The sequence below is a fragment of the Cervus elaphus genome, chromosome 4, assembly GCF_910594005.1.
Source record: "Cervus elaphus chromosome 4, mCerEla1.1, whole genome shotgun sequence".
Taxonomy (NCBI): Eukaryota; Metazoa; Chordata; class Mammalia; order Artiodactyla; family Cervidae; genus Cervus; species Cervus elaphus.
The window spans coordinates 17,513,072-17,527,078 of record NC_057818.1 but is presented as its reverse complement, the minus strand read 5'-3'; the positions used below and the strand labels follow the sequence as shown (position 1 = coordinate 17,527,078).

General features: G+C 35.6%; 1 protein-coding gene across 4 annotated transcripts in view; it reads right to left on the bottom strand.

The window, feature by feature from the left end:
• PHKB (phosphorylase kinase regulatory subunit beta) overlaps positions 1-14,007 on the bottom strand; it is a 225,342-nt gene that overhangs the window by 106,000 nt on the left and 105,335 nt on the right. For all 4 annotated transcript variants that reach the window (XM_043898383.1, XM_043898384.1, XM_043898385.1 and 1 more), the window contains 5 exons: positions 8,827-8,922; positions 7,470-7,667; positions 5,616-5,673; positions 4,765-4,842; positions 2,685-2,843 (listed from right to left, as the gene is read on the bottom strand). In XM_043898383.1, coding sequence (XP_043754318.1) covers positions 2,685-2,843; positions 4,765-4,842; positions 5,616-5,673; positions 7,470-7,667; positions 8,827-8,922 — 589 coding nt within the window. The remainder of the gene's footprint in view (positions 1-2,684; positions 2,844-4,764; positions 4,843-5,615; positions 5,674-7,469; positions 7,668-8,826; positions 8,923-14,007) is intronic.

Genomic DNA, 14,007 nt, shown 5'->3' with positions numbered 1-14,007 from the left:
GATTTTAATATATTTTTTATATGTGTATAGATGTTTTCTAACCCTAAAAAATGTCACCAAAAAACTATTAGAGCTAATCAATGAATTTAGTAAAGCTTCAGGATATACAAATAATACACAGAAATCCCTTGCATTTCTATACACTAACAATGAAAAGTCAGAAAGAGAAATTCAGGAAATAATCCCATTCTCCACTGCAACAAATACCTACAATAAACCTACCAGAGGAGACAAAAAAGCTGCATATAGGAAACTATAAGACAAGGATGAAAGAAATCAAGGACAACACAAATAGATGGAGAGATATACCATATTCTTGAAATGGAAGAATCAATATTGCCAAAATGACTATGCTGCTCAAAGCAATCTACAAATTCAATGCAATCCCTATCAAACTACCAATGGTATTTTTCATGGAACTAGAACAAAAATTTCACAATTTGTATGAAAACACAAAAGACTGTGAATAGCCAAAGCAATCCTGAAAGAGAAAAAGGGAGCTGGAAAAATCAACTTTTCTGACTTCAAGCTATACTACAAAGCTATAATCATCAAGACAGTATGATACTGGCACCAATACAGAAATACAGACCAATGGGACAAGATAGAAATCCTAGAGAGAAACTGATGCACCTATGACTATTTATTTTTGACAAATGAGTCAAGAATATACAATGGAGAAAAGACAGCCTCTTGAGTAAGTGGTGCTGGAAGAATTGGACAGCTACATGTAAAAGAATGAAATTAGAACACTTCCTAACACCACACACAAAAATAAACTCAAAATAGATTAAAGATTTAAATGCAAGGCCAGAAATTATATAGCTCTTCCTTGATAGCTCAGTTGGTAAAGAATCCACCTGCAATGCAGGAGACCCCAGTTCAATTTCTGGGTCAGAAAGATCTGCTGGAGAAGGGATAGGCTATCCACTCCAGTATTCTTGGGTTTCCCTTGTGATTCAGCTGGTAAAGAATCTGCCTGCAATGCAGAAGACCTGGGTTCAATCCCTGGGTTGGGAAGATATCCTGGAGAAGGGAAAGGCTTCCAACTCCAGTATTCTGGCCTGGAGAATTCCATGAACTGTATAGTTCACGGAGTTGCAAACAGTTGGAGGTGACTGAGTGACTTTCACTTTTATTTTTAAAGGAATATATAGGCAGGAAGATTCCCTCTGATCCACCTCCCAGATTAATGGAAATAAAAACAAAAATAAACAAATGGGACTTAATTAAACTTAAAAGCTTTTGCACAGCAAAGGAAACTATACACAAGATGAAAAGACAACCCTCAGAATTCGAGCAAATAATTGCAAATGAAGCAAGTGACAAAGGATTAATCCCAAAAATATATAAGCACCTCATATAGCTGAATATCAGAAAAACAAATAATTCAATCAAAAATGTGCAGAAGACATAAACAGACATTTCTCCAAAGAAGACATACAGATGGTCAATAAACACATGAAAAGATGCTCAACATCACCCATTATTAGAGAAATGCAAATCAAAATTACAATGAGGTATCACCTCATACCAGTCAGAATAGCCATCATAAAAAAAAAAAAAAAAAAAAACCCACAGAGAATAAATGCTGTAGAGGATGTGGAGAAAAGGGAACTTCCTGCACTGTTGGTGGGAATGTAAACTGACATAGTCATTATGGAAAGCAGTAGGAAAATTCCTTAAAAAACTAGGAGTAAATCTACCATATAACCCAGCAATCCCAGTACTGGGCATACACACTGAGAAAACCACAATTCTAAAAGACCCATGTTCTCCACTCTTTGCTGTGGCAATATTTACACTAGCCAAGATATGGAAGCAACCTAGATGTCCATCGACAGATGAATGAATAAAGAAGATGTGGTACATATACACAATGGAATATTACTCAGCCATTAAAAAGAATGAATTTTGAGTCAGTTGTAGTGAGATGGATGAACCTAGAGCCTCTGATACAGAGTAAAGTCAGAAAGAGAGAAACAAGTATATTAATGTGTATATATGAAATCTAGAAAAATGGTACTGATGAACCTAGTGGAGAACAGACTTGTGGACACAGCAGAGGAAGGTGAGAGTGGGACGAACTAAGAAAGTAGCATTGACACAGAAACACTATCATGAGTAAAACAGTGGGAAGCTGTTTTACATATGTTTTACAGCCATATGTAACACAGGGAGCCCAGCTTGGTCCTCTGTGATGACCTAAAGGGGTGAGATGGGGGAGTGGAGGGAGGCTCAAGAGAGAGGGGTGTGTGTGTGCTAAGTTTCTTTACTTGTGTCTGACTCTGTGTGACCCCATGGAATGTAAACGGCCAGGCTCCTCTGTTCACGGAATTCTCCAGGCAAGAGTACTGGAGTGAGCTGCCACACCCTCCTGCAGGGGATCTTCCCCCCAACAGGGGTCCAATCTGCATGTTGTGTCTCCTGCACTGGCGGGCAGGTTCTTTACCACTAGCGCCATATGTAATTAAGACCCATTTGTGTTGTACAGCAGAAACCAACACAACACTGTAAAGCAATTTTCCACCAATTAAAAAAAACAAAAACCAAAAAACTCCCTCAAGGCCTCTTGACAGCATGAAATACCACCCAAATCCAAAACAAACGCCAACAAAGACATACTTATTTCTAAAAACTTGACAATAAGGAAAAAAGAAAAATTCCCAGTCTTCTTCACTTACCCAGGAGTTTTGCAATGATATAAAGGGCTTGTCCCCAAAGAAACAGTTTTCCATCACGGCCACAGTTGCTAGGGAATCGCTTCTGACTACCAGGGTTTCTTTTTTCATGTTCTACAAAATCAGCTGGCACATAATAGTACTTTGGTATGACAGGATAACCTATGGAATTTAAAAATAAGTATTTAAAATATAACCAATCAGTGTCCTCCCTGAATTTTCCCTTCAAAGACAGAAAGGTTGTCCAATAGGATATAGGAAAATTTGACTCTTTTCAGAAATCCCCAGTCAATAATGTGGGAAAAGTTTCTTTACTTTAAAACTAATTTGACAACATATGTTATAAGTTAGCCATAATCTCTTGTACATAATCTCATGTACATAATCTCTTCTAACAACATTTAACACCTTAAAGTGAATTGATAAATATAAAGTATGCAAATGTTTAGAGCTACAGAAGAAGCTATTTGTAATAGGATTAGTCTGTGGAAGCTTTACAAATGAGATACTATATAATCTTAAGTGAAGAATTGTAACCCTGAGCAATTGCTGAAAGCAAAGAAATCCCCATTTTAAACATTAAGCCCATTATCTACCATTCAATATCATTGAAGAGAAGAAAAAAAAGTCCATCTTCCTCCCATGACCAACCCATTTAAAAATATTTCTTGGTAGAAACTAAAAATTATTTAAGACTAGAATCTCTGTGGATGATATCAATGGGGGGAAAACCAACTTTCTAATAGTGCTACAGAAGACTTCTGTATCATCAGCCCACAGTGAACTTAATTTTTCTAATAATACTGCACAGATTTCTGTAAAATTTGCTTCTTTATTCATGCACCAATCAACAGTGATACCTCTGTCTAAAACCAGTAAAAAGGTCTAAGAAACACAGAGAATAGTTTCAACATCACTCTTTCAATAGGATGAAGCCTAAGTGTGATACACAAACTATTACCTCAATGCATCAATGATTTTTCACTGAATACTAAAAGACCTGATTCAGGGATTTTAAACATATTCATTACAACATTCATTACATTATGTCTCACACTGGACTAGTGGTTATTTGGGGCATAAGGACAAAAATGACTTGTTTTAAATATTAACATTTATTTGAAACTCAATGTTTTCCATAATCATTTTGCTACTTTAACATTATAAATATCTTAAAGGGTGAGCACATAATATAATGACTCTAAGATATTTGTGGAAAACCCTGAAGAATATCATAAACTTCATGTACGACAGGAATGGGGCCTACTGCCGTGATTGCCAGTTTGTGCATGTCTGTAAGTCCATCCGTTTTTTTAATCAACACACCATAATTTTTAACTTCCAGATGTTGTTATTTTACCAATCCATCCAAACACCTAAGATATCTGGAACTTCTCCTTTGGAATTTTTTTGGGAATTATTTTTTGAGTCATATAGAAAAATCACTTATGTTTCCTTTATGGTCCCTGCTGGTGCTTAACTGAAACCAATATATTACTCATAAGCCTGGACCTTCTGACCAGTTCTAAGATAGTAAATCCATCCTCAAAGGATGACATTTTAGAACTATGGCAGACATTTATTTCAAAATAACATGAAAAGCCCTGAAAACATCTCCAAAGAGGAGGCCAAAATATTCTTGGTGGTGGTAGGACCGTTAGGCTAGAGCCTCCCTACGTGGCCCTCTAAAGGGGGCAGCATTCATGAACAAAGCATTTCTGGTGACATGGATAAAAATTAGTCATTTTTTATTATCATCATATTACATACAGTGAAGGAGTTTCACAGTAGGTAACAGATGAAGAACCCCTGCACACCTGGCAAACTATTGGGTAGCAACTATAGCCATGACCTCTTAAAATTCATTTCCATCTCCATCTTTTGTCTAATGAGCTCCTTTTATAAAAAACAGTTTTATTATAACAAGTTAAGAGATTACTCTTTCTAATCCATTTGCAGCCCCATTCATTTTTTCAATTGAATATAAACTGTTCTGTTTAAAAGGCAATCATTTATACACTTCAAAGGAACATTAAGGAAACACTGGTAGAAAGAATGTCTCGAAAAAGCATCCCAACTATACCTTCTGTGGTGTGATGAAGTACTGGAGTCAGAAGATCCTGATACTCTTTTACTTGCTTGGGATTGCCTCTAAAAACGCCTAAAACGTAAAATACAAAATCAATAGCATTTGAGCTCAATAAGCATCATAGAAATTTTGCCTTAGAAAAATTACTCCAATTGTAATTATTTTGGTAATTTTGTATGTAAATAATAAAATGGAAAAGGTAAAGCAAATAAACATATATGATAGTTTTCTGGGACACTGATTTTAGAAGATCATGTTAGCATTTAGAACTAAAATCTGAATTTTAATCAAAATTTCTCTGTTCTTAAGTGTAAATATTATAGACAGACATTCACAATGTCATAAACTGCAGTATTCATAGTTCCTATGTATAAAGATTATTTGTAAATATGAAAATATATTTGTATCATTTTTAAAATCCTTCAAAGTATTTTTTAAATTCCTTAAGTGATTTAACATTAACTCAGAAAGCAGAAGGGTAAGTGAAAGTGAAAGTGTTAGTCACTCAGTTGTATCTGTACTCTCCAGGCTTCTCTATTCATGGGATTTTCCAGGCAAGAATATTGGAGTAGATTGCCATTTTGTTCTCCAGGGGATCTTCCCAACCCACGGATCGAACCCAGGTTTCCTGCATTGCAGGCAGAGTCTTTATCATCTGAGCCACTAGGGAAGCCCTAAATGATTTAACATTAACTCAGAAAGTAGAAGAATAGCATATAAAAATGTAAAGTAGTTAACATCACTAATTGTAGTCTATTTTGCTAGCTGAAAGGAGTCATACTTTATTTCTGCTCTTCTTTAAACTACTTACATCCTACAGTTTAAATTTCAGCAGAAAAACTCACCATCAATCATCATGTAAAGGAAAAATATGGGAAATTCACATTCAATGCCATCAAACAGCTAAAACAGAAAATAAAACATTAAAAATTTCATGAACAATTATATTAGAACAATGATATTAATTAGAACACTTACATCATAGGAAAGTTTCTTGTAATAAAAAAACTGGACTGATTCTATAAGGATTTTCTTTTTAAAAAAATTTTTATCAGAATTCTTATTATTCAAAAGCTCAATCATTTATTAACCCATCACACAGTAGTCATTCATTCAATAAATATTTACTTAGTAATGCCAGGCATCACTAGACAGAGGGCTATGGAGATAAAAAAGATAGAAAATCTGCCCTAGTGGAGAAATAGTCATATAAATAAAACAACTGCAGCACATTGCAAAATGTCTATATATGGTATATATCAAGAACCAAGAGCATGAAGCATCTGAGCCTGCCCAGGGGGTCAGGAAAGGGTTTATAGGAAAGGAAATGCTCCGGTTAATGCTTGATGAGTCTCTCTGGGGAGATGAGCTATGGGAACTCCACAGAGAAAAAAGAGCAATACAAACCAGAGATGCATTAATGATGATGTCTGTTAAAGAAACCAACAGCAATCCTGTTTTCCTGGAACAAGCAAAGAAGCATTGAAAGCTGAAGTCCAACTAGGACTAGCTCGACTAGTCCCCAACTAGAACACAGCATGCTCTTTAGAAGGGACAACGAGAGAGGCACCAGGAGGCAGGTAGGGAGGGGTTTGGAGTTTTCTTTTTTAATGACTTTCAACCTACCCCATTACAGCATAGTCTTCAGAAATGTGAATGGATGCTTACTTTTCTGGGAGGTTTTATAATCTTCTGGGAAGCTTAAAAACAGCTAGAATAAATGCAGATGTATAGTATGTATGCATGCTTAGCCACGTCAGTCATGTCTGACTCTTTGCTACCCCATGGACTGTAGCCCGACAGGTTCCCTTGTCCCGGGATTTCCCAAACAAGAATGCTGGAGTGGGTTGCTATTTCCTTCTCCAGGGGATCTTCCCAACCCAGGGATCAAACCTGTGTCTCCTGTGTCTCCTGCATTGCAGGCGGACTCTTTATCATTGGGGAAGCCCCACTTTGGTGTGGGTGGAGGAAAAGGAAAGTGATTTACTCTGAGATATTTGAGGCTTGAGGCTACACTCATGCAATAGAATCTTCTGTCTTGAAATATCTTCATTCTTCGAGAACTTTTCCATGTTCTCAATGGAAAATGATGGACGAGGGGTCAGAGGCCATTCTGACAAGTATTTACGAAATGGACTCCCCAAAGGGTCTTTTACTGAAGTAGCTGACAATGACTGCTGTGTATTTATTTGAAATATAAAATCTTTAAAACTAAATGTTTAGAGGAGTATATTTTAGAGGGAAGTGCACAAGTGAAATAAAAAAGAGCATTTGCTTAACAGATTGAAAATTAGATCACAAATAGATATTTTCTATTATCTTAGACAAATGGGATAGTAGGCATGCAAAATATTGAAAGTGCAAAAGAAAAATTACTCACTTAATGAATCAACATGACCCAATATGAGCAAATGGGCCTTCACATTAATGTTTATCAAGAGTTTACTATGTGCCAAGCACAGTTCTAAATACTTTTATATACATTAATTGATTTAATTCTTATAAAACCTCAATAATAGTAGGTACTAACATTATTTTTACCAATGAATAATATTATATACAGAGAGGTTAATTTACTTGCCCAAGGTGAGACAGCTAATGAGTGGCAGAGCCATAATTCAAAGACAAGAAGTCTGTCTTCTGAATCTGTGTTTTTTGATCATTCTGTTATGCTATCTGATATGGAATATTTTTGATACCTTAATTTCAGCTGGTTTGTAGTAGCGTCTATTGGGATCTTCCAATGATGTTCTATATCCATCTCTCAAGAAACGCTTAAATCCATATTTTCCTTTTAATTTTCTAATCACTTTATCAAGCGTCTGGCTAAAGAGAACTTCATCATCCAAGGCAAATGCAGGATAACTGATGCAGGGGAGCAGGGCAGCATCTGTGTTCTAGGGGCAAGAAGAAAAAGAAGGGAATGTAAGTGCCTATAGAGATATGATCAGCACAGCCCAAGGAGACTCACAGAGATGTAAAGCCGCTAAGGTTATCTAACGGACAGTGAGACTGCTGTGCTTCAAGGGACAGACAGGTGTTTATATGGCATGGTTTAGTGAACCTTACAGAGGAGATAAAACTTTATTCAGTTACAAAGAGTATTTTCAAGGTTCAACACTGGACTCAAATTTTAGTACATTATATCATTGTGTACAAATTTTCACCAATAATTAATCACTACAACTAGTTTGTCATAACAATTTGTTAGTAATAGTGAAAACCAGAAAACAATCTAAATGTCCAACAATTGGCTTAGTAAAGTAGCAGCCAATAAAATTTATATTACAGAAATGTTTACTGACACAGAAACTTGTCCGTTCAAAGAAACAGGTTATCAAGCATTATGAACAATATTCTTCCAGTTTTGTAAAATAAAAGTATTATATGTGTATATAAAAATACAAACCCAAATGTATCACCCTAAGATTATAATTGAATAGTGGAAAATGAGTGGATATATTCTTATTATTTGCTTGTTTGTAAACTCTATTTGTCTTCTACCATAATCTTGTATTACTTCTATAAAACAGTTATCTTAAAATAACTAAATTACTCCATTTCGCGTGTTTTCAAGAATAGAGCCATGAATTATCCCTACAAAAATTGGCAATCAGGTACTATATAGGCATATAAGAGTTTATCAGACAAAGAAAAAGGTGAGTAGAATGAGAGAAAAGAAATAAGGAAAGCAATCCTATTCAAAAGAAATTTAACTTATGAAAAATATCTTTCTACATTTCTAATATATAATATTCCATGACCAAAAAAAAAAAATTCATTTTGGTATAATGTTACTACTTCCTCAAAAAGAAAAAAATATATATGTAGTTCTCTACGGCCCTACAAAAACTGAAAGGACAAAGCCGTTTTCTCCACGCTCTGCTCACTTTCTGAAGGTGATCTCCACAGGCCAGAGGAGGGAGTGGCAACACTGTCTCTTCTCTCCTCTTCTACCAACTTCTAACACTTTGGAGCACTTTCTTGGATAAAGGAAAAATCTACACAACAATCATAAACAACAGTTCACATTAATTTATTATAAAAATATCTCACATGAGATCTTGATTCTCTGGGTAACAATGAGCACAAAGTTTGCCGGTTGCGATTATGGGCATCGAGATCCACAAATATAACTGACCAAGAACAGCCCTGGAATGAGAGAGAAAAAATTTTCCTATATTAACATAAAAGAACTTGTAGAAAACTGGGCAATCTGACCAGACTAAATTTCACATTTATAAATCAATGTTACCTTAATTTACAAAAATAATATAATTTAAAAAACAAAGACAAGTAAAGAAAAGTTTACAAAAATATTAACATTGGTTGCATTTGAGAGTGGCATTACAGAAGATTTTAACTTTTTACATACCTTCAAGTATTTCTCAGATTTCTTGCAATAATAAACTACTTTTATAATTATAAAAAATAAATGTTATTTTTATATTTTCCCCATCCTGTCAGTTATCTTATAAACCAAAATGTATTTATCACAAGATAACTAATAAAGGATATTTATTTTAATAAAAATAAAAAATAATTTAGCTAACACTTCTAACAAGGAATTAAGAACTAATTTGGATTCACAAAATCTGAATTGTACAGACCTAATAAAGAATGATCAAACTAAATGAATTGAGATATCTAGAATTTCTGATATAAAAACTACTTGATTAAAATATGAAGACAGAAGAATCTCAAATCATAATGTACATAATACTTGCTATTATTCACCATGTGTAAGGCAATGTGTTTTGTGCTTCACATGGATTATCTTGTTTAATCTCCTTATGTGGACATAAGTGTCCCCATTTTACTGAAAATGATGCTAAATCTTAGTATAACAGAGACAAGGGTTCAAAATTAAGTCTCTGACACAGAAGCTTTCATCTTAAGTTCTACATTAGGTAATTTCCCACAGTAAAAATTATCTTTCAAGTAAAAACCAAAAACTTGAATAAAAAAATCAAATGAACATAAGAACCAAAAGCTTTAATAAAAAAACCAAGTGTAACAAAAATGGTAACTGGTCTCCTAACCAAGTTAAAAAAAATTTACTCTTTAGCCATTAATGCTTTCCATCTTCAATAGTACAGCTGTTAAGTAAACATGGCTTTGTCCTTTTATTAAGAACCTAGATATTTTAAAAACACAGAGAGTGAAATTGGAACACAGCGACTGCTTCCATTATAAGAGAATACTCAGGAAAAAACGTGAGAAAAGGAAGAACACTATCACAAATTTTATGTTGCCTCATTACCTTTCTCACCAATTTCAAAGATGCATTTGCCCTGAAGATAAAATACGCTGACTGAAAGAAAAACCTAGTAGTACTAGCCCCTAGAACCAAATACCACACTCACTCTGTGTGTGAACATGGGTTAACAGGAAAAATGTACACAGTATTAGCTCACAAAACAAAATGATTTCTCAATCCTAATATTATTTCTTAAATTTCTCTTAACTCTGACAATAAATGAACAAGGAATGAATGAGGCTGTCTCTCAACCAGATCACTGCTAAACTGTCTTTCTATTATTTGCAAGTCCCTACTTGTCATCCCTACTGACAAAATTGAGCCCAGCAAACCTTCATGCAGTAGCTGCCACTGTCAGAGTAATATGCCCTCTGCTTTGAGGGCACAAGACAGAACATGACCTCTGATACCAAGGAGCTGGCCCAGATGATATACAGCCCTAAATCAGATGAATATTAAACAAAACAACACTGCACATGGCAATACATGACCAAGTACCAGGTGAGTGAACAAACGCTGAAGTTTACAGCAGAAAACAACATAGCAAGCTTGGGGTACTTCATGCAAAAGGTGAGGACCAGAACTAAGATCTGAATTTGGGGGCAAGGGGGGGCAAGTAGAGCAGTTAGAACAAAAGTGCAGAGAAATAAATATGTATGAGACATTGGGAGTCAAATGAATATACAAAAGAAGGGGACTTATTTATCCTTAGACTGATAATTAAAGTTAATTACATGTTAAATCAGTCTACCTTGAATTGAATTTTTTAAAAGATGCAATCTAAGTAGGATAATTTATAAGTAATGAAGTGAAATGGCAAATTTGGCAATTCTTGCCACCATTTGGTTCAGATAAACAGCCAATTTCTATTTTCTCTCTCTCTCTTTAGTTGCTAAGTCGTGTCCAACTCTTGCAACCCCATGGACTGTAGCCTGCCAGGCTCCTCTGTCCATAGAATTCTCCAGGCAACAATACTGGAGTGAGTTGCCATTTCTTTCTCCAGGGTTCTATTTTCTAGTCAGGAATAAATCGTTTATCTAAATTCACCAAAGTACTTGTTCAGATCTCTTCCTCTGCCAGCCTCTAAGAAATGTGTGCAAAAAGAAAATAATCCATTATGTTACCATATTTTTACACTAAGATCAAAGGCTAGTAAACGATATTGTTTGACTGTCATCTAAAAACTGCACCACTGCTTTTAGGTATATGGCCTGGATTTACAGAAGAATAAAATTCACCTAAAAAAAACCACAAGCATCTATTTCTATTCAGAAACAAATTTTTAAAAAAGTCACCAAGGAAGCCTACATAAAGAATCAATTATCACCTACTTTAAATTATCAGACACATTAATTTTAGGCCTGCAAATTTCAAAGAAAGCTAGATATGTTCGTATTCCTTTGAACACTCTACATAATATGAGCAGTCTTTTTAATTATCACCTCTGAGATTCTGACCTCAGCTCAATTTGTCAGTCTCTTGATCTTTCCAGTTAAAGACAGGAATATGAAAGGATGCTTATATATATAAAAACTCCAGAGTATCTGATTAACTTTGGATATTTTATTTTCATCTTTCACTTCCTGAAATTATAACTCTGCTGTAATATCCTGACTCTATTTAAAGTCCATAGTTTAAGACTGACAGTTCAAACTTTACCTCAAAACTGAGTTTCTCTAAATGTTTTCTACTATACACATTACAAAATGATTCAACCTGACTTGAGTTCCAGTGGTTCCAGTGTACTAAACCATCTATCCAGGTCTCTATGACCACAACACTTACTTCTGAGATGGTACCTATGATAAGGTGGCATCTAAACTAAAGCAGGATGGGACCTGGGACCTATGCTGCAGTGCTGGCACCTGGACAAAAATCTCCTCAAAGAACAAAATACAAAAAAACTACAAGAGACTAAAAATAATTGTGCACAAGCAACTGGGGTAAATTCTGGACAAAAGATACAAAGAAACCATGAAACCCAACTGCTACTTCTGAAGAGCTTGGAGCAAGATTAGGGCACTGACAGCAAGCTCCCTGCAGACACCACCACCAAAGGGGTGGGTAAATCACCTAAGTCACCCCTCAGGCCTGATCCCTGGACACACCTCTAACGTAACAACATATAAAGAACCAGTTTGATCCCCCACAGCCAGTGAGCAAGGGAACATGTTACTTGTCCTTGCTCCTCCCTGCTGCAGTAAGGAACTCAAAAAAGCCTTGCCTGAATTTCTCGTCTGGTTTATGATCAATTCCTGTTGATTAAGAAGGCCAAGAAACCTGGCAGGTAACATGACCATAAGACGACCCCTTTATTCTCAATTCAAAGTGAAATGATTTAAAGTGCTACCTAGGCCTTTCTTTTTCTCATTAGCAATTTCTCCGAACCTGATCTAATGCGTGTACTATCCTCAAAGATAAACCAAGATGAAACTGATCAGTATATGTACCATACATGACCTTTTCTATTCTCCTGGAAATAAAACCACATCACCATGATCAGGAAACTTTCTTATCTAGTTCAGCATTAGGCTGTCCTATAGCTCTTTGGCACAGCCTAGAGACATATTCTGCAGAAATGACTTTTACTAATTTGGAAACTGCCCCTCTGTACTATGGCAGTGGTGGAAGTGGGCATGTAAACAGCCAGCTTTTACTTACTGACCAAACAATAGATTCCAGCAGCCCCTCTCACCGAAGGAAATCCTACTCACATATTGTTAAAGGAATTTTCAGGCGATAGAGGGAGATGAACCTGAGTGTTAATTCTTAGGACTTTAGAAGAACAGAGCTGAGACTCAGATTCAAGAATCACAAAAATGTTGCTGATGTCTGTGACATTCACTAAGTATAAACTATGATTTACTTAAGTATTGTCAAATATTTATATATCACTATATTCATTTATATATCACTACATATATGGTCAAATACAAATAAATTTCTAAATGCTCAGTTCAGTTCAGTTGATCATCGTGTCCAACTCTTTGTGACCCCACAGCCTGCAGCACGCCAGGCTTCCCTGTTCATCACCAACTCCCAGAGCTTGCTCAAACTCATGTCCATCAAGTCAGTGATGCCATCCAACCATCTCATCCTATGTCGTCCTCTTCTTATCCTGATTTCAATTTTTCCCAGCATCAGGGTCTTTTCAAATGAGTCAGTTCTTCGCATCAGTGGCCAAAGTATTAGAGTTTCAGCTTCAACATCAGTCCTTCCAATGCATATTCAGGGCTGATTTCTTTTAGGAAGGACTGGTTTGATTTCCTCGCAGTTCAAGGGACTCTCAAGAGTCTTCTCCAACACCACAGTTCAAAAGCATCAATTCTTCAGCATTCAGCTTTCTTTACAGTTCAACTCTCACATCCACACGTGACTACTGGAAAAACCATAGCTTTGATTAGACAGACCTTTGTTGGCAAAGTGATGTCTCTGCTTTTCAATATGCTGTCTAAGTCGGTTATAGCTTTTCTTCCAAGGAGCAAGCGTCCTTAGTTTCATGACTGCAGTCACAATCTGCAGTGATTTTAGAGCCCCCCAAAATAAACTGTTTCCACTGTTTCCCCATCTATTTGCCATGAAGTGATAGGACTAGATGCCATGATCTTACTTTCTTTAATGCTGAGTTTTAAGCCAACTTTTTCACTCTCCTCTTCCACTTTCAGCCAAGAAGCCTTTGTTATAAACTTACTAGAAAAATTAAACTGATCAAATTTTCTTATTTTCTCCCAAACAAAAATATGTTTTGAAAATAGTTTCAGAGTAAAGATTTAAATGATGAGTCCTTTTTCTTTAAATTAAGGCAAATCTGGAAATTTTTTTAAAAATTATTTTTTAATTGAATGATAATTGCTTGACAGAATTTTGTTGTTTTCTGTCAAACATCAACAGGAATCAGCTACAGGTATACATATGTGCCCTCCCTCTTGAACCTCCATCCCATCTCCCTCCCCATCCCATACCTCTATGCTGATACA